Genomic DNA, 20,149 nt, shown 5'->3' with positions numbered 1-20,149 from the left:
ATAAAAAAAGAACACAATTGCTATCACCATGTTTATAGTAACCTGTTCAATAAAACTACTAGAGATGAGCGAAGCTACCAGTGATTCGATTCGTCACGAATCTTGCGGCTTGGCAGTTGCTGACTTTAGCCTGCATAAATTGGTTCAGTTTTCAGGCGCTCCGGTGGGCTGGAGACTCTCTCTTAGGACTGTATGCACATTTTCCAGCCCACAGAAGCACCTGAAAGCTGAACTAATTTATGCAGGCTAAAATCAGCAACCGCCGAGCCGAGAAGTTTGTGACAAATCGAATCACTGTAACTTCGCTCATCTCTAAAAACTACCATGCTATTTGTCAAGCACAGAGAATGTCCAAACTGATAAAAACTTCTAACATGACACGTACACTTTACAGAAGAAAAATTAGGTGCTTAATGGGGTTATCCAGGAATAGAAAAACAGAGCTAATTTCTTTTAAGCACCGCTCCCCCTCTGTCTCCAGGTTGGGTGTGGTTCTGCAGCTCAGTACCATAAAAGTGAAGGGAGCCAAGTTGAAATACCTTACTCAACCTGAAACTAAAATGAGTTCTGTTTTTCAATTTCTGGATAACCCCTTTAAGTTTCAATAAAAAAACATTTTTTAAATACCTCTTCCATGCTACTGCTCTCAAGCAGTTTCCACCTCAGCTGTGCCTTCAAACTCTTGATACTCTTCTTGACTGTCATTAAATCATCCACATTTGGATTTTTATTGATCCATTCAGACATGTTCTTTTTGAACTGAAATGTGATATATTAGAGAGGGCATGAAGTCAACAAATATCGACCAGGGGGAAATTAAAATGTAAGGGTCTATTCACACGTAAAGTATCCTGCGCAGATTTGATGCGCAGGATTTGTAACTGCAGATTAGAAGCTGTGCTCAGTCATTTAGTTTACATTGAAATCCTGCGCAGGATACTGTACGTGTGAAAACACCCTTGAGATGAAGTGTTTGACCTGTATTTTTTTTTTTAACACAACTGGTTAAAGTTTTGTTAAAGGGGTACTCCAGTGGAAAACTTTTTTTTTTGGTTAAAGTTTTGTTAAAGGGGTACTCCAGTGGAAAACTTTATTTTTTTTTTTTTAATCAACTGGTACAAGAAAGTTAAACAGATTTGTAAATTACTTCTATAAAAAAAAATCTTAATCCTTCCAGTACTTATTAGCTGCTGAATACTACAGAGGAAATTCATTTTTGGAACACAGTGCTCTTTTGCTGAATCACGAGCACAGTGCTCTCTGCTGACATCTCTGACCATTTTAGGAACTGACCAGATCAGCATATGTTTGCTATGGGGATTTTCTCCTCCTCTGGACAGTTCTTAACCCCTTAAGGACACATGACGTACTGGAACGTCATGTGTCCGCTCCAGATATATAGCGAGGGGCCACGGCGTGGCCCCGCGTCATAGCGGGTCAGGCCCGACCTCTAACAACGGCCGGGACCCGTGGCTAATAGCGCGCTGCATTGATCGCTGTGCGGCGCGCTATTAACCCTTTAGACGCGGCGTTCAAAGTTGAACGCCGCGTCTAAAGTGAAAGTATGCCGGTTAGCTCATTGGGGTGTTCGGGATAGCCGCGGCGAAATAATGTGTTCAGTGTTATAGGTCCCTATGGGAGCTATAACACTGCAAAAAAAAAGTAATAAAAAAAAGTGAATAAAAATCATTTAACCCCTTCCCTATTAAAAGTTTGAATCACCCCCCTTTTCCCATTAAAAAAAACAAAAACACAGAGTAATTAAAAATAAATGGTATCGCCACGTGCGGAAATGTCCCAATTATAAAAATATATCGTTAATTAAACCGCACGGTCAATGGCGTACGCGCAAAAAAATTCCAAAGTCCAAAATAGTGCATTTTTGGTCAATAAGTCCTATCAATGCAAAAATGGTACCATTAAAAACGTCAGATCACGCCGCAAAAAATGAGCCTTCATACCGCCCCATACGCGCAAAAATAAAGTTATAGGGGTCAGAAGATGACAATTTTAAACGTATTAATTTTCCTGCATGTAGTTATGATTTCTTCCAGAAGTACGACAAAATCAAACCTATATTAGTAGGGTATCATTTTAATCGTATGGACCTACAGAATAAAGAGAAGGTGTCATGTTTACCGAAAAATGTACTACGTAGAAACGGAAGCCCCCAAAAGTTACAAAACAGCGTTTTTTTCTTTTTCAATTTTGTCTCACAATGATTTTGTTTTCCGTTTCGCCGTAGATTTTTGGGTAAAATGACTGACGTCATTACAAAGTAGAATTGGTGGCGCAAAAAATAAGCCATCATATGGATTTTTTGGTGCAAAATTGAAAGAGTTATGATTTAAAGGCAAGGAGGAAAAAACTAAAATGCAAAAACGGAAAAACGCTCGGTCCTTAAGAGGTTAAAATGGACAGAGATGTTAGCAGAGAGCACAGTACTAGTGATGTCAGCAGAGAGCTCTGTGTTGCAAAAAGAAAATAATTTCCTCTGTGGTATTCAGCAGCTAATAATTACTGGAAGGATTAAGATTTTTTTATAGAAGTTATTTACAAATTTGTTTAACTTTCTGGCACCAGTTGATTTAAGTTCTGACTACAGCATCTGTGGGGTTATAACTGCCAAGACCGCTGCAATCTATGTCTTGGCAACTGCGGCAGGATCCCGGGAGGTGACTAACAGCTGGCTCCCACCACCGATCTCTTGCAGTATGTCCCACAGAGTCTTGAATAGGCAGGAAAGCCGGTAATTACTCACCGGTAATTCTGTTTCCTCATAGTCACGACAGCACCACCAGAGAGATGGACTCCCCCCCCCCCAGGGAAAGTAAACCTAGATCATAAAAGGAAGCACAACCCTACCAAGCCTCAGTGAATTACCGAGACCCATTAAGAGCCTTCAAAATAAATTGACTTCCTACCAATAAACTGCACTACTCAATAAATGACACTATGTAGTCTTAAGGTAAATTAATAAAATATAAATCATAGTAGAAGAAAATTACATATTTTCCTCTACATAAAACAAAGTATATACATCCACAAATAGATTTCTAGTGCACAGTGCACAGAAATAAAGAGGTGGGAAAGCCGTGGTGCTGTCATGACTATGAGGAAACAGAATTACCGGTGAGTAATTTCCGGCTTTCCGCCCAGTCACGACAGCACCACCAGAGAGAAAACCAGAGTACCAGAATTAGGATGAGACTACCGCCTGAAGGACCTTATGTCCAAAAGAAAAAAGAAAAATCAGGTAAGTTAAGCCTGTAGTGCCAAAAAAAAGTGTGTGGCGACGACCAGGTGGCCGCTTTACAGATTTGCTCAATAGAGGCCCCTCTCCTTTCAGCCCAAGAGGAGGCTATAGCCCTAGTGGAGTGAGCTTTATTATCTGGAGGAAAAAGCCCTGCAGATAAATAGGCAGAAGAGATACTCTGACAGATCCACCTAGAGAGGAAATCCCTAGCAGCTTTATTTCCCTTGCTAGGCCCGACTGAACAAAAAGTATCTGACTTCCTAAAATCTTCTGTCCTATCAATGTATTCCAACACACACCTCCTGACATCTAAGTTATGAAAAGACCTTTCTGTATCATTAGATGGGTTGGCACAGAAGGAGGGGAGAATCATTTCTTGAGACATATGAAAGGCAGATACCACTTTTTGTAGAAAAGCAGGATCTGGACTGATTACAACTCTATCATCCATGATCTTTGTATATGGTTCTTTAACAGATAAAGCCGCTAGCTCTCCTACTCGCCTGGCTGTTGTAATAGCCACTAAGAAGACAGTCTTCTAAATCGGAACCGACAGAGGAATCTCCGACAAAGGCTCAAAAGGCTGTCCACTCAAAGCATTAAGAACCACTGAAAGATCCCAAGCTGTGGTCTTAACGCTTCTTGACAACTGGAATCTGTTGACAAATCCACAGGTGGTCAGCAATCTTCTGACTGAAGAGAGCTCCCGAGGCGGACACCTGAACCTTAAGAGTGGCAGCCCTCAAGCCCATTTCAAGACCCTTTTGAAGAAAGTCCAAGATATCTGCTATGTAAGACTTTTTAAAGTCTATATTAGAAAGGCCCACCACCTCAAAAAACTTCCTCCAGATTCTGAAGTAAATCTTAGAGGTCACAGACTTTCTGGCAATCACAGCATCTGAGAGGCCCTTAGATTTTAGAATTAGCCTTTCAAAAATCAGGCCGTCAGGTGTAGACTTCGCACCTCTGAATGTAGAAGCGGACCCTGAATCAAAAGGTCCGTGATTTCTTGAAGGACCCAAGGGTCCAACACTGATATGGTCTTTAGGCAGGAGAACCACACCATCCAGGGCCAGAAGGGGGCAATCAGAATTACTCTCGCACTGTCTTCCCTGATCTTCTTGATGACCCTGAGTATGATCATAAGTGGGGGAAAAGCATAAGCCAAATCCCACACCCATTTATATGACAATGCATCAACTGCTAAAGGCCTATCTGACGGGGATAGGGAAAGAACATTTTTAACTTGCCTGTTCTGTCTGGTGGCAAATAAGTCCACCTGAGGAGTGCCCCACAGAACTGAGATTTTCTGAAAATCTGCTGTGTTTAACTGACACTCTCCCTGTCAAACTTGATGCCTGCTCAAGAAGTCTGCCCTGATGTTTAGCTCTCCCCTCAAATGGATAGCGGAGATGGATTTTGACCTGTGTCTCAGCAAACGACAATATCTGAAAAGATAACATCATTAGACTATCACTTCTAGTTGCACCTTGCCTATTAATTATGGATGCCGCACTAGTGTTATCTGAAAGTTTCCTAACATTCTGGTCTTTAATAGAGAGACCTAAGGCTTGCAAGGCACAAAAAATGGCTAACAACTCTTTATAGCCAAAGGAAGTATGCCTGATCAACATGTCCCAGGAACCCTGAAGGTCTCTATCCCCCACATGGGCCCCCCACCCCCAGGGACTAGCATCACACCAAGGGTGAATGAACCTTCCAATCTAAACATCTGTCTAGATTAGAATCCACCAACCTCCACCCAAGAGAAGAAAACACTGACTGGGGTAAAAGGATAACCTTCTCCAACCCCTCTGGGACCCGTTCCACTTATCCAAAACTTCCAACTGAAGGGACCTAGAGTGAAATTGGGCAAAGGGTACTGCAAGGATGGTGAAGTAAAAAGGCCTAACAAGGACACCTCTTTCCTAATAGAAATTCTTGGAGACTCAGAAACTTCCCAAACCAAAGACTTCTTAAGTTTAATAATTTTCTCGTCAGGTAAAAAGGATTTTTGAAGTGTGGAGTCTAACAGGATCCCAAAAAATATGTTTTGTTGTGTAGGAGAGGATTTTTCCCAGTTCACCAACCAACCAAGTTTATTGAGAACCTTTAAAGTGTAGTCTAGGCCACCAGAAGGAAATCATCCAGATAAGGAACAAAAACACCCTCCCACTCAGTCTCCTTTAATTTATTTATTATGATTCTTGTATCTCCCTTTAAAAAGGAAAACAGACAGCTGGTTCACTCGCACAAAATCTGATATACAGGGTCAGAGTGCGGGTGAACCAGATTCAAATTATGTATCACTTACCCAGATCAGTGCCACCATTGTGGAGATGCATGCTGTACTAGCCTCTGTTGCTAATATGTAAATGGCCAGGACTTTGTGTCCTCTTACATTTTCCCCTCAGGTACCACTCCTTTCCAAAGCCTTATTAACAAAAATGTACATCAAATAGAAAACTTTAGAGTGTCAGCTCTTGCACTTACTTCAACACTGGCCAGATACTTTGCTTTTAAAGCAGAGATGAGGGTTATCTCTTCATAAATCAGCTTTACAACTCTGTTATATGCATTCGTTATTATTGTTTGCTCATCTTCATCTGGTTCCTGAATTTAGCGATAAAAGTAAAAGCATTACTTGTTGCTGCAATATTAGAAGCGATAGAGCTATGATTTTAGTATCATATTATACCACAGAATTTTAGAATTCAAGTGCTGAAAGTCATAAGCTAAAAGAGACACAACATAAAATAAAGTAATACATACCACAAGAGAAATTTTTAGCTCCTTGGATGTGCTGTGATTAATCTTTTCCAAGATGTCGTCGATATCCAAGAGGATGTCACAAGAATCCAATGAGAAGCTTGAGTGTAGGTCGAAAAACTATAGGAACAATAAGTAATTGATGTAAACAGAGAGCTGATTAAATATACCAGGAAACAAAACTTGCATTCTTAAACTGTGATACTATAGTACTGCAAAAGGTGTAAGCCAGTGTGTCTCCAACTCCCAGCATGTCCGGACAGTCAAAGGTATACTGGCACAGCTTTTATGAACAGGCATCCCAGTAAAATAATCATGGGCTCAGGGTTTCTTTGCTAAAAATGAGTAGGGGTAATTGGCCAAGAATTATATAAAAAAGGTACTTTACATCGAACAGTGCACTGGCAAACTTTGGGAAGTCCAATAGAGCCAAGTTAGACCCAGTGGTCGGCACTGAAACCCTTCACTGCCTAGTCAATCTTGCTAATAGAGGCTGTGCGGTATACACGGATTCACAGATACCTGCACTGTTAATAGCGGTACTCTTCCCATTTATAGAATATAGAAAGAAAATAAGGAGGCACTCACGTTTCCAGTAGGTGCAGGATTTCTTTTATTCAGGGTGCATAAAACCAGACATCTGCGGGGCACCAGACCAGCGCCTCGCAGATGCCCGGTTTTATGCACCTTGAATAAAAGAAATCCTGCACCCTACTGGAAACTTGAGTGCCTCTTTATTCCATTTCTATATTTCTAAACTTTGGGAAGTGTTTGGATCTTTAAGGGAGTTGTCCACTTCGATTCTTAAAAGGGAATCTGTCATCAGTGTCACCTGCACTAGCATGTTAGTACAGGGGACACTAAAGACACAGGTAGAGCTCCAGGAGCATGCTGATGTCACAGCTGCTACTTCCTAACTTTGCCTGGCTGTGAGCAGGCTTAAAGAAGCAGCAATCGTGACCTTAGCATGCTCCTGAAATACCGCTTGTGCACCAAGCTTCCCGCCCGAAAAAGATAACGGGTGAGCAAGGCCACGGATCAGGAATAGGTAAGTATCATTATCATCAGTGTCACCGACACTACATGCCTACACCAACAGATTAGTGCAGGTGACACTGATTTCCTTAAAGAATTAACGATTATAATATGCAACTCACCTCATAAGTAGGTCTTTAATGCTTACCGTAAAATCTCTCTCGGAGGATCCATTGGGGGACACAGAGACCATGGATATATACTGCTGCCACTAAGAGGCTGACACTAGGCATACAAAAAGAAAGTCGGCCCCTCCTGGCAGGATATAACCCAACTACTGACCCTGAGCTAAGCAGTTTAGTCCCAAAGCAGTAGGAGAGGACCAACAAAGAAGGAAACCAGCAGGTGTCTGATGGTACCAGACAAAAAAGGAACAGAAAACAACCCCTCGGACAAGTAAACCGAACCATAGCAACAAACACAATGGATGGGTGCTGTGTCCCCCAATGGATCTTCCGAGAAAGAGATTTTAGGGTAAACATAAAAAAATTTACTTTTCTTGGTTGGCTCCATTGAGGGACACAGAGACCGTGGGACGTACCAAAGCAGTCCTCGGGGTGGGAAAAATACCCAACTAAACATCAGGCAGAAGACTGAGCCACTGCTGCCTGCAACAATTTGCCACCCCAAACCAGCGTCAGCTGACGCAAACGTGTGCACCTGGTAGAATTTGGTGAAAGTGTGCAAGGATGACCAGGTGGCCGCCTTACAGACTTGCAAGGCCTAAGCCCTATTGCGGATTGCCCAAGAAGCCCCAACTGAACGCTTGGAATGTGCAGACACCCGAAAAGGTGGGACCTTTCCTTTGCAACGGTACGATTCCGAGATGGCAGAACAGATCCACCGCAAAATGGTCGCCTTGGAAGTCGGAAGACCCTTGCGACCACCCTCCGAAATCACAAAGACGAGTTACCCTTCCGAAAGGAGGAGGTGACAAAAAGATAGATCTGGACAGCTCGATCAACTTCCAGACTATGTAGGGAACGCTCATTAGCGTTGAATGGAGCCGGACAAAAAGAAGGAAGAATGATCTCCTCGTTCATGTGAAAGGGGTAAACCATCTTGGCCAGTGAGGGAGGTGGCTAAAAAGCCTCCTTGTCCTGATGAAGGACCAAGAAGGGAGAGCGACGAGAGCCGCCAGCTTGGACACCCTCCTATTGGAGGTAATCACGATGAGGAAGGCGCCCTTCCATGAAAGGATACCGAGAGGCGCATCCCGGAGAGGTTCGAATGGAGCCTCCCTCAAAATGCTAAGCACCAGGTTGAGAAGTGGGAGACCTGAATGGCAGCGTCGCATGGGCCATGTCCTGCAGGAAGGTGTGGACATGAGAATTGGAAGCCAGCTGCTGCTGAAACAGATTATAAAGTGCTGACACTTGACCTTTAAGAGAGCTGAGTGCCAAGCGCTGATCCAGACCACATTGCAAAAAAGCAAGAAGGGGCAGAAAGGAAAAAGCCATCAGGGAGACGGACTGAGCCGCACACCACTGGAAATAAGCCCATCAAGTGTGGTAGTAAATCCCAGCGGAGGAAGGTTTCCGAGCCCGATGCATGGTGGAAGAAAACCCCCGAGCTCTCAAAACCGCGGCTTAAACCGCCACGCTGTCAAATGCAGCAACAGTAAACTGGGGTGGCAGAGAGGACCCTGGGAGAGCAGATGGTACGTCGGCAACAAGCCGAATTACGTTGGCGTACCACACACGCCTGGGCCAGTCTGGAGCCACCAGAATGGCTGGAACGCCCTCCGACTTGAGTTTCCTCAGAACCCTGGGCAGGAGAGGCAGAGAGAGGTAAGGAAGACAGAAGGACGACCACGGGATGACAAGTGTGTCCAGAGCCAGAGGGTCTTGCGACGGGGGAAGAGGAGCGAGATCTACGGGAAGAATGTCTATCACGAGTATGCGACTCAGGAGAAGAGCCAGACAAAATTACTTTAGGGCGCTTGAGAGAGCACTGGAAGCAGGGGTAAGGAGAGACTGAGCAGGACTCCCTGGGGGTCATGCGCAGGGAAGACCACTCAAAAGCAGAGGCCACTGATCTGGAGACCCTTGCCAGGTCAGAGACAGACTAAGAAGGGGAAGAAACCCACTCTGGGGGAAGGGCGGACACTGCGCGTTACAGGGGGACATCCTGAGAAACAGACACAGGAGGGATGGTGCGCATGGTGGAGCAGGCGAAAGAGGTGGATTAAGTGGAACCACTAGCAATTTTCATCTTGCAGCCCACGCAAGCATAGTAGGTGACTAAGGCTGTGGTCGCCTGTCTGGGGGGAGGTTCGGGTCTGGGGTCGGACATAAGTGCTAGTAAGCAGTCAGCAAATAAAGTGGAGCAATCTGACCCAGGTCCTGTGTCCCGCAGCTGGAGCTGAAAAGCAGGCTATAGCTGTCCTGTGTCCAGAGATGAAGAGGCAGGTAAGCTGTTGAGGTGAAAAGACCCGCAGAGCAGGAAGGAGAAGCAGGCTGCACTGACCAGGGGGGTGGACTCCGCACCCAGATGGACCCTATTGGCAGAGGAGAGGGAGGAGTACAGAAGCTGACCCCCCCCAAAAGCGTGCTGAAAGATCATTGGCCGGCAGCAGGAGGAGGCCGGGAGCTCTGTGTCCCCGCAAAGGAACCAACCAAGAAATGTAGTTTCTCTTCACTTGTGTCCAGTTATAAAAATCAATAAAGCTCATCTCCCCCTGTTCCCCAGTACTTATATGAAAGAGCTACCTATGGAGAAGCAAGTGACCATACATGTTACTCTGCTTCCTCCACTGCATCTGTCCTAGTTTCATGTGTGCAGAGTACTGCTATGAAGGTGGCAGAGTAAAGCGTATGTCACATGCTTTTGTAGGTAGCCATGTCAAGTGTTTCCCTAAAACTGAAATTATTGGCAAACTGTTTTATAGTACAGTAGAGCAAGTATGACCATTACTTAGTTGGCAGTGTTGCAAGATACTGCAGCACTGTCCTATTAAAGTGAACAAGGCATCACTGCAGCACCTTGCACCACTACAGCTAATAGAACAGCAATGCAAGTATGAGCACTTGTAAATATTAAAAAGGCTACAGTCTGAGGCAAGGTCACCAAATCTGGATAACCTCTTTAGTGGTTCTGGCAGGCATACCTTTCTGATGTCAGACAACCATGTGTCCAGAAGTCCTACAGAGCTGTCGGTGTCACTTCTGACAGTGCTGAATTTTTCTACTTTTTCTTGTTTCCAATTATAAAACTCCTGAAACACAGCATCTGAATCTTCACAGTTACAAGATGCTCCGTACGCAATTTGTAATGAATTCAGAAGCACCTGTATTGAGACCAAAGCACACAGGAGAAAAAAAAAAAGAAGCACATGGGCTGACACCCTTCACCAGAGGTAAAATCAAATTTCCAATTTTAAACATAGAACAAAGTTACAATTCTGATTAATCAGTGGTATTAGCAAAGTGTAGACTGTGAAGGTATATTTATATAAACTAGTACATGGATTGCAGGATAAAACTTACCAGGAAAGGTTAAAAGGACCTTAACAAGTATAGCTTGGAAAACAGACAAGACAGAGGGGATATGATAGAAACTTTTAATTAAAGAAAGGCAGGGGCCTCAAACTCGAGGCCCACAGGCCAATTCAGGCACGTGGGATGATATATTGTGCCCCCCTGTCCCGTCAGGATTTAAAAACATCCCCGTGTCCCAAACGATCTTTTCAGGACACAAGGATGCCCCGCTTAATCTGCGCTGAGGGCCCCCGGACACTTTAAAACACCGCGGCTGATGTCCCTGACGAGCGTTCATAGGAGCGAAGCAGCATGCAGAAGGATGCATGCACTGTCCGGTAGGGTAAGTTAACAGCGGCACGTCAGCTTCGGTGCTCCGACCACTGCTCCTCCAGTCCCGGTACCTACTGCTATAGCCCATAGGCCATAGCAGATCCTGGCCGTGGACCAGAGAAGCACCAAAGTGGAGCAGTACACAGACATACAGATTCCAGTCATATACTGTATAGCTGGAGGCTGGATGTCTGTGGAGGTCACTGCCCTCCTTACGTGGGGGAACTGCTTGTTACTTTTTGTAGAATACTTGATGTGGCCCAGCCTCAACCTTTAGCGGCCCCCAGATAATTTGAGTTTGAGACCCCTGCATGAGGAGAATAACCACGGTAAAGGAGGAGAGTATACTTAAAAAAAGAAAACAAGAGGACATAGTTTTATATTAGAGGAGAAAAGGTTTATGCAGTAATATCAGGAAGTATTACTATTGGATGCATGGAATAGTCTTCCTGCAAAAATTATAGCTGAAAATACAGTGAAGGAGTTTAAGCATGAGATAGGCATAAAGCTATCCTTCACATAAGATAGGGCCAGGAACTATCCATGGTTTTCAGAATATTGGGCAGACTAAATCTACCAATGCATTCCTTGCTCCCCCATTGCCACTGTTCTCATGGAGCACTGGTCCAAAGGGAAAAGTATTGGATAAAAAATTATAGCTGCACTAAATGTTTACTTAATTACTATAAAAGTTTAAATAATTATCAAAATAAAATAGTAGCTAAAGAAAATACATACACAATTACAAAATATTACCTTTTCTGATAATTTTTTTTTTAATTACCACCTAACCCTTTAAATTTCATACCTTAAGCTCTTCAAGCCTTGATTCCAATGGCAACTGGTCAACCTCAATCACAAAGGCATCTACAAATGAATTTAGTTGTTCTTTAACTTTATTCCGCCTGTCAATAAGCATGTCTAGTTCAACCTAAGTTAAAAGATAAAACAAAAAGATTTGAGTGAAAAACACATCTATATCTATCTATATCAAATTCAAATATCACATGACTTGCAGGAAACCGCTTCAATAGGAACAGCTGGAGGCACAATATAGGGTCGTGCCATCGGCGGATCCGCAGCATAAAATACGCTGTGGATTCGTTGCATGTGACCCTACACTAAAAAGGTATATGGAAACTACTCCGCCAGCAATACTGCAAGCACGCACATGACTGGGCAGATACATTTACACTGGTTTAATGCAAAAATTGGGGGGGGGGGGGGGAACACGGCACCATTTATTTATTATCTTTTTACTCATACCACATCTGAACACTCTCGAATCATTTCCTGGGCAAAGCTGTATTCTTCCCAGGTCTTTTCTAGAGCATTTAAAGAAGATGGAGCAGATAGCTGTCCGGAGCCAACAACCTTTACAGCATCCAGAAGATCATCAGCCAAAGTAACGTTTGTATTTTCACGTCTGCAAAAGTATTATACAGATATTAAAAAGTGGTTTACATATTAATACATTAAAATTACATCACCCGACAGACAATCATGCTGATCTCCTACTCCTAGGGAGAAGTTGAGAAATGTCTTATAAGCGTGTTCAGCTAAAGCACTTCTACATTTATACCCATGGCAATAAAGGCAGGAAGGTTATGTCATCCCTAATCAACAAAAGCGAGGGAAAAGGCACATATCCACTCTGCCAAGACCACACGGACGATACAGTCATTTCTACTCTGACCTATATAACCTCCAGCTTTCTGAGCACCTTCTCCCATCCACCAGATCAATTTCTTCTCTTCAATTGCTCTACCTTTCCTGGACCAATCTGCAATTGAGAAACTACTTACGACAATTTCTGAAACTGAATTGACCACAGTCATCGCCAGTTTCCCACCAGGCATAAATCCTGGGCCTGATGGGTTCCCTTTATTGCCTCATTTACTCCATACATGCAACTCCCTACTTAAGGGAGCCCTCCTGCCTAAACAAACCTAGGAGGCTCATGTAACCCTTATATACAAAGAGGGCAAAGATCCCATACTTTGTGGAAGCTATAGGACTATCTCTCTCCTTAACCTAGATCTCAAATATGGGCAAAAATTATTTCCATTCTAATTCATGGATTAATACCCTTGCTAGTCCACAATAAACAAGCAGATTTTTTACAAGAAAGGGAGGGAAGAGAACACAGTCAAACTCTTTACACACCATACACTATGCGAAATCCAGGTGGATGCCTATGGCTATTATAGGAATCAATGCTGAAAAAGCCTTTGTTGGGGTGGAACTTTCTGAGGGTACCCTAGCGACATTTGGCCTATCGTACACCTTCATTTAGGATATTTTTTCGCTCTATGATCAACCCCATACAAAACTGAAAAGTGAACGGCTCCCTCTCCCCTAGCTTCTCCATTCTCAACGTCTCTCTACCACCCTCCATGGTCAATACTCTATGATATTCTACATCATTTTCATGTGCTAGTAAGTCCATCAAGAACTTGGTTGACATTCCGCTCTTGTCCAGGCTAGGCAGAAAAAAAGTTAGTGCAAAGTTATATAGTTCCTAAAATACTATACATCATGACAATGGCCCCAATAGCCCTCCCGACACTCTATCTTAGGTCTCTCCACTCTTTAGTTTCTAAGTTTATTTGGAAGCAGAAATGCCCATGTCACACCCATACCTCCTGACTAGAAGGAGAGACAAAGGAGGAATTGGCCTCCCAGATATAGAGGCCAACTATAAAAGTGATCCAGATAAATGAACAGCTAGATTTGGTGGCCCCACCTGCTTCGTCAGACGTGCACAACCTTTTAAATAATGTCCATAAGGATCATTTCCAGAGGGACCTATGGATACCCCCAGCCCGCTCTCGCTTCATAATCTTATATCCCTGTGATGCGTGGTCAAATTTCTGTATGGAGAATGATGGCGATCACCCTGGCCCCCTACCCCTAACCCACTGCTCCCTCTTCCCTACTCCCTTGGTTGACTCAGACCCACTCCTTAAAGGGGTTCTCCGGTGCTTACACATCTTTTCCCCTATCCAAAGGATAGGGGATAAGATGCCTGATCGCGGGAGTCCCGCTGCTGGGGACCCCCGTGATCATGCACGCGGCACCCCGTTTGTAATCAGTCCCCGGACTTCGTGTTCGCTCCGGGTCTGATTACAGGCGACCACCGGGCCGGCGGCGTGTGACGTCACGCTCCGCCCCTCAATGCAAGCCTACGGGAGGGGGCGTGACAGCTATAACGCCCTCTCCCGTAGGCTTGCATTGAGGGGCAGAGCCGTGACGTCACACGGGGGCGGAGACGTGACGTCACACGCCGCCGGCCCGGTGGTCGCCTGTAATCAGACCCGGAGCGAACACGCTCTGGGGACTGATTACAAACAGGGTGCCACGTGCATGATCACGGGGGTCGCCAGCGGCGGGACTCCCGCGATCAGGCATCTTATTCCCTATCCTTTGGATAGGGGAAAAGATGTGTAAGCACCGGAGAACCCCTTTAACTTTCACACCTATGTGGTCTCGCTTGGACTCTTTGAATACTAAAATGGGCACTGTCAGATTCAAAAAACATTTGTACATCTTGTGTTGTCTGATAGCACTCCTCTGTGCCCTCTCCTGTCTGATGGCACTCCTCTGTGCCCTCTCCTGTCTGATAGCACTCTTCTGTGCTCTCTCCTGTCCGATAGCACTCCTGTGTGCTCTCTCCTGTCCGATAGCACTCCTGTGTGCTCTCTCCTGTCCGATAGCACTCCTGTGTGCTCTCTCCTGTCCGATAGCACTCCTGTGTGCTCTCTCCTGTCCGATAGCACTCCTGTGTGCTCTCTCCTGTCCGATAGCCCTCCTGTGTGCTCTCTCCTGTCCGATAGCCCTCCTGTGTGCTCTCTCCTGTCCGATAGCCCTCCTCTGTGCTCTCTCCTGTCCGATAGCCCTCCTCTGTGCTCTCTCCTGTCTGATAGCCCTCCTCTGTGCTCTCTCCTGTCCGATAGCCCTCCTCTGTGCTCTCTCCTGTCCGATAGCCCTCCTCTGTGCTCTCTCCTGTCCGATAGCACTCCTCTGTGCTCTCTCCTGTCCGATAGCACTCCTCTGTGCTCTCTCCTGTCCGATAGCACTCCTCTGTGCTCTCTCCTGTCCGATAGCACTCCTCTGTGCTCTCTCCTGTCCGATAGCACTCCTCTGTGCTCTCTCCTGTCCGATAGCACTCCTCTGTGCTCTCTCCTGTCCGATAGCACTCTGTGCTCTCTCCTGTCCGATAGCACTCTGTGCTCTCTCCTGTCCGATAGCACTCCTCTGTGCTCCTGTCTGCTAGGACTCCTCTGTGCTCTCTCCTGTCCTATCAGACAGGAGAGGGTACAGATGAGTGCAAGCCCACCCTCACATTCTGGACTGTGTCCATGCCTGTGCTTCAGGTTGAACAAAGCCATGATTTCCAAAAAAAGGAAATAACATTTTCTTATAAAGTACATTAGAAAGATTAATGTTTTGCCAAGATGTACAACATATAAAAAGCTTTTGTATTTGACAGTGGCCATTTAAAAGACAGGAAGATGCCTGACACCAACAATACAAACCCTATTGGCACCTTTTTCCTGACCTTTATGCACATCTCTCACCTTCAAAACTGCTGCAAGAAACTGTTAAACTCTAAGCTAGTTAGAGACTTAACAGACAGGGGGCCTTCTCTCTGCATCGTCCACCAAAAAAGTGCAGTCTCTCCTCACTCTACCAGATCCTCACTACTCCACGAGCAGCGCACACCCCAGCCTATATCGGCTCCTGGGAAAAGGAACTGGGTATTTCACTTTCCGAGTCAGACATTACCCAAATCCTTTGTCATGCACACGGCTTCTCTAGATGTGAGAGATTGCAGGTAAACCATTTTAAAAATGGTTATCAGTAAGGTATAAGACCCCTGAGCGGCTCTTTGCCTACAAATTGTCACAAAATGATCAGTGTTGGCACTGTAGAAAACATACAGGATCTCTCTCACACATATAGTGGAACTGCCTTGTGATTGTACATTATTGGAGGTGGATTGGGGGGGGGGGGGGGTCACTTGCACTCAAATTGCTCTATCCATGTAGGTTATAGCATTTCGTCTACCCTCCTCAACTTTTCTCCCCTCGAAACACAATTTAGCAGTCTATCTTGTAGCAGGAGTTAAAGCTCTCATCCCCCTGAAATGTGGACAAACCTTCCCCTGAATTATCTGAATGGAAGAGTAAAGTTAATGACATCTGATATTTCGAGGAACTAATTAGCTGGTCCAATAGGATATATAAAAACTTCAAATACAATGATAATTGAAAAAAATTACATAATCTAAATAAACTAAACCATAGCACTTCAAACCCAGTAGACAGCCATGTTCTATTAGTAATAGTTGCATTTCGTTCAGGATAACTATGGGATCATTCTGCAATCTACATTTTATAGGTGGTGCTCAGGGGTAATGAGCATCTGTAACATAGTCCACAGCATCCATGGCACTCACTAACTAAAGAATCATTGCACTTTTATTCCTGCTTCTTAGGGGATAAGAGACAGAAGACAGCCCAGATAAATGCTTTTGCTGTGTCTGTCTAAAATTACCCCATATGAAACAGGGATGAAAAGGGAACGGATTATTAAAAATCGGTAAATTCCAGGGATGATGTTTTGTTTTGCTATTAACCATAAAACTATTTAAATGTTGTTTTATCACTATACAATTACCAGTGAATATGAATTTAGGCTATGTTCACATTTGAAAATTAGCCAAAATTAAAGGGAACCGTCCGCAAACCAACAGATGCTTTTGACTCTTGCAAAAAAAAAACTATATGCACCCAGAAATGGAAAGAATTTGGTCACTAGCATAATAATGATAACTGGTCGACTAAACCAATGGATCAGCTGGGTATGCCATGGTATACATGGCATTCTGTTTAATATTTTCAGATTGGAACATAACACTAAAGATTTCAATGTGTACCTAAAATATTTTAAAAAATTCCTAAATACCAAGAAAAACTCAAGTCTGTAGAGCATGAAATTCTGCAAGACTGCAACATAAATTGCGTAAAGCAAATGGATTGCAAAGTAACTATCCCACAAAAAAATCTCTCACCTAACACTTTTAAGTATATCAATTTTGGCTGCTAATGCTTTTAACTTGTTCCCTGCTGCAGATGCCAAACACTTTTCCATTTCGTTAATGTTTTTTTCAAAGAGTTCTTTCTCTTTCTAAAATAAAAAAAAACATGAAATTAAGATAAATACAGATAAAGTATATATTATAATATATTTTATATCACAGATCACAGGCCACTTTATTAGGTACACTTTTCTAGAACCAGGTTTAACCCTCTGTTGCCTTCATTCTTCGTGCCATACTTTCTACAAGATGCTGAAAACATTCCTACAACTGGAATGGAATCATACAGTTGCTGCATATTTGTCGGCTGCACATCCACAAAGCCAATCTCCCGTTGCACCCCATCCCAAAGGTGATGTATTGAATTGAGATCTAGTGACTGTAGAGGCAATGGGCGTACAGTAACCTCATTGTCATGTAGGAGACTATATGAGCTTCGCGAAATGGTGCATTATTCTGCTGAAAGTAGCAGTCAGAAGATGGGTCCACTATGGTCATAAAGGGATGGACCTGGTCAGTAACAATACTCAGGTTAGTGGTCATGTTTAAACGATGCTCAATTGGTAATAAGGGGCCCGGCCCCCTTACCACCACCACCAGCCTGAATGGTAGATACAAGTCAGAATAGATCCATGATTTCATGTAGTTTAGGCCAAACTCTAACCCTACCATCTGAATTCGACAGCTGGAATCAGATTCATCGGACCGGGGAAGGTTCTTCCAGTCTTCTATTGTCCAATTTTGGGGGAGCCTTTGCAAATTATAGCCTCAGTTTCCTGTTCTTAGCTGAAAGGAGGAACATCTTATGTGGTCTTCTGCTGCTGTAGCCCATCTGCTTCAAGGTTTAAAGTAGTGTGCATTCAGAAAATTTATTATTCCTACATTGGTTGAAACAAGTAGTTATTTGAGTTACTGTTGCCTTTCTGTCATCATCTACCTGTCTTCCCATTCTCCTCTGACATTAACAAGGCATTTTCTTCCTCACAACTGCAGCTCACAGGATATTTTCTCTTTAATCGGAATATTCTCAGATAAGCAGTTTCTGAAAAACTTAGACCAGCCTGACTGGCTTCATTAACCATGCCACATTTAAAGTCACCTAAATCCCCTTTCTTCCCCCATTCTGATGCTCAGTTTGAACTTTAGTACGTTGTCTTGACCATGTCTACATGCCTTAATAAATTGAGTTGCTGCCATGTGATTTGCTGACTATGTGTATAAACAAGCAATTCAACAGATGTACCTAATAAAGTGGCCAGTGAGTGCACGTTAGCAGACTTTTCACTATAAAGACGCACGTACCTTATTCTCAATCTGGATTGTTTGCACATGTAGTTCCAGACCTCTTAATTTTTCTAACAGGATTTCCTTATCTTCTTTTAACTGCCTGTATTCATCCAATTTTTGCTTTTTTTCATTCTTTAAGAGCGTGATTTCATCCTTCAGCTGTTTGTTCACATCATTTAGCTGTTTGTTTTCTTCCAACCACCTCTGGTCACTTCTCACACCATTAGTTTCTGCAGAAGGTGATCTGAAGCAACAATTTGATATAGTAAAGCAAAAAAAAGAAAAATGTTAGAATACTATTAAAAAGCTATATGCAACCATTTTTCTTTTTGCTCTAAGTTGTGTATAGACCTATATGCAGCAGGTTCATAGACCTAAGGGAGCTGTGTTAACATTGTGACAAGAGTGATACACAAACAGGTTATACACCAGTGTTTTCCCAACCGGGGTGCCTCCATTACAACCCGCTCCAGCAATGTGTTCCACTTCCGCTCTCTCCTGCAACATGTGTGTCGGATCCTGCCCGCTGACGCTAGCATTTACACAAAGGTTAGGGCTATGCCAAATATTCATAATAACTCCAGTGAAAAATGTTTTATTTTTTAATTTTTTAATCAACTGGTACCAGAAAGTTAAATAGTAGAGATGAGCGAAGTTACAATGATTCGATTCGTCACAAACTTCTCGGCTCGGCAGTTGCTGACTTTAGCCTGCATAAATGAGTTCAGCTTTCAGGTGCTCCGGTGGGCTGTAAAAGGTGGACACAGTCCTAGGAGAGAGTCTCCAGCCCACCGGAGCACCTGAAAGCTGAACTCATTTATGCAGGCTAAAGTCAGCAAACGCAGAGCTGAGAAGTTTGTTACGAATCAAATCATTGTAACGTCGCTTATCTCTCAAACAGATTTGTAAATTACTTTTATTTAAAAATGTCCTTATTTATCTTAACCCTTCCAGTACTTATCAGCTGTTGTATTGTCCACAGGAAGTTCTTTTCGTTTTGAATTTCTTTTCTGTCTGACCACAGTGCTCTCTGCTGACACCTCTGTCCATTTTAGGAACTGTCCAATGCAGGATAAGTTTGCTATGGGGATAAGCTCCTACTTTGGACAGTTCCTAAAATGGAGAGATGTCAGCACAGAGCACAGTGGTCAGACAGAAAAGAAATTCAAAAAGAAAAGAACTTCCTCAGGAGCATACAGCAGCTGATAAGTACTGGAAGGGTTAAGATAAATAAGGACATTTTTTTGTACTCACCGTAAAATCTTTCTCATAGCCTTCATTGGGGGACACCGAACTGATGGGTAAATGCTCTTGCCACTAGGAGGCGCTGACACTAGGAAAAAGAAAGTCGACTCCTCCCTGGCAGGATATAGCCGCCCACCTGCAGTGAGGAAACCAGTTTCGTCACAAAGCAGTAGGAGAAGCCCGCGAGGAAAACGTTCAAAGGACCCTAGAAAGGAATCCCGGAAGACAACCCAAGAACCGGAAACAAGAAGAAATGGGTGGGTGCGGTGTCCCCCAATGAAGGCTACGAGAGAGATTTTACGGTGAGTACAAAAAAAATCTCCTTTTCTCGGTCGCTCTTCATTGGGGGACACCGAACTGATGGGACGCACCAAAGCAGTCCCCTAGAGTGGGGAAAAAAAACAACCACCAGTGAAAAAGAGACAGTCCCAGACTGAACTCTCGCATGTCCACCAGATCTGTGGACGAGTCCCCAGGTCGGAGACATACTAGGCCCAGAATAATGAGAACCCATAAGATCTCCCGTCCAAGGAGAAGGCCGAGGACACCAAGTCAAGGTGCATCCTCCGTAGAGACCCAAAGCACCTGGGTCATATAGAGACAAGAAACCACAGGAAAAAGAGAAACAGATGCCCGCGAAAA

At 43.9% G+C, this 20,149-nt stretch overlaps 1 protein-coding gene across 4 annotated transcripts in view; it reads right to left on the bottom strand.

The window, feature by feature from the left end:
- The window catches only part of STK31 (serine/threonine kinase 31), a 182,190-nt gene that overhangs the window by 78,735 nt on the left and 83,306 nt on the right, over positions 1-20,149 (bottom strand). For all 4 annotated transcript variants that reach the window (XM_056519806.1, XM_056519807.1, XM_056519804.1 and 1 more), the window contains exons 8-15: positions 18,278-18,506; positions 16,949-17,064; positions 12,139-12,298; positions 11,681-11,803; positions 10,170-10,349; positions 6,029-6,145; positions 5,750-5,869; positions 628-759 (exon numbers count right to left, since the gene is read on the bottom strand). In XM_056519806.1, coding sequence (XP_056375781.1) covers positions 628-759; positions 5,750-5,869; positions 6,029-6,145; positions 10,170-10,349; positions 11,681-11,803; positions 12,139-12,298; positions 16,949-17,064; positions 18,278-18,506 — 1,177 coding nt within the window. The remainder of the gene's footprint in view (positions 1-627; positions 760-5,749; positions 5,870-6,028; positions 6,146-10,169; positions 10,350-11,680; positions 11,804-12,138; positions 12,299-16,948; positions 17,065-18,277; positions 18,507-20,149) is intronic.

The sequence above is a fragment of the Hyla sarda genome, chromosome 5 (assembly GCF_029499605.1).
Source record: "Hyla sarda isolate aHylSar1 chromosome 5, aHylSar1.hap1, whole genome shotgun sequence".
Taxonomy (NCBI): domain Eukaryota; kingdom Metazoa; phylum Chordata; class Amphibia; order Anura; family Hylidae; genus Hyla; species Hyla sarda.
Note: the sequence above shows the minus strand (reverse complement) of the source record. Positions and strands in the feature narration are given on the sequence as shown.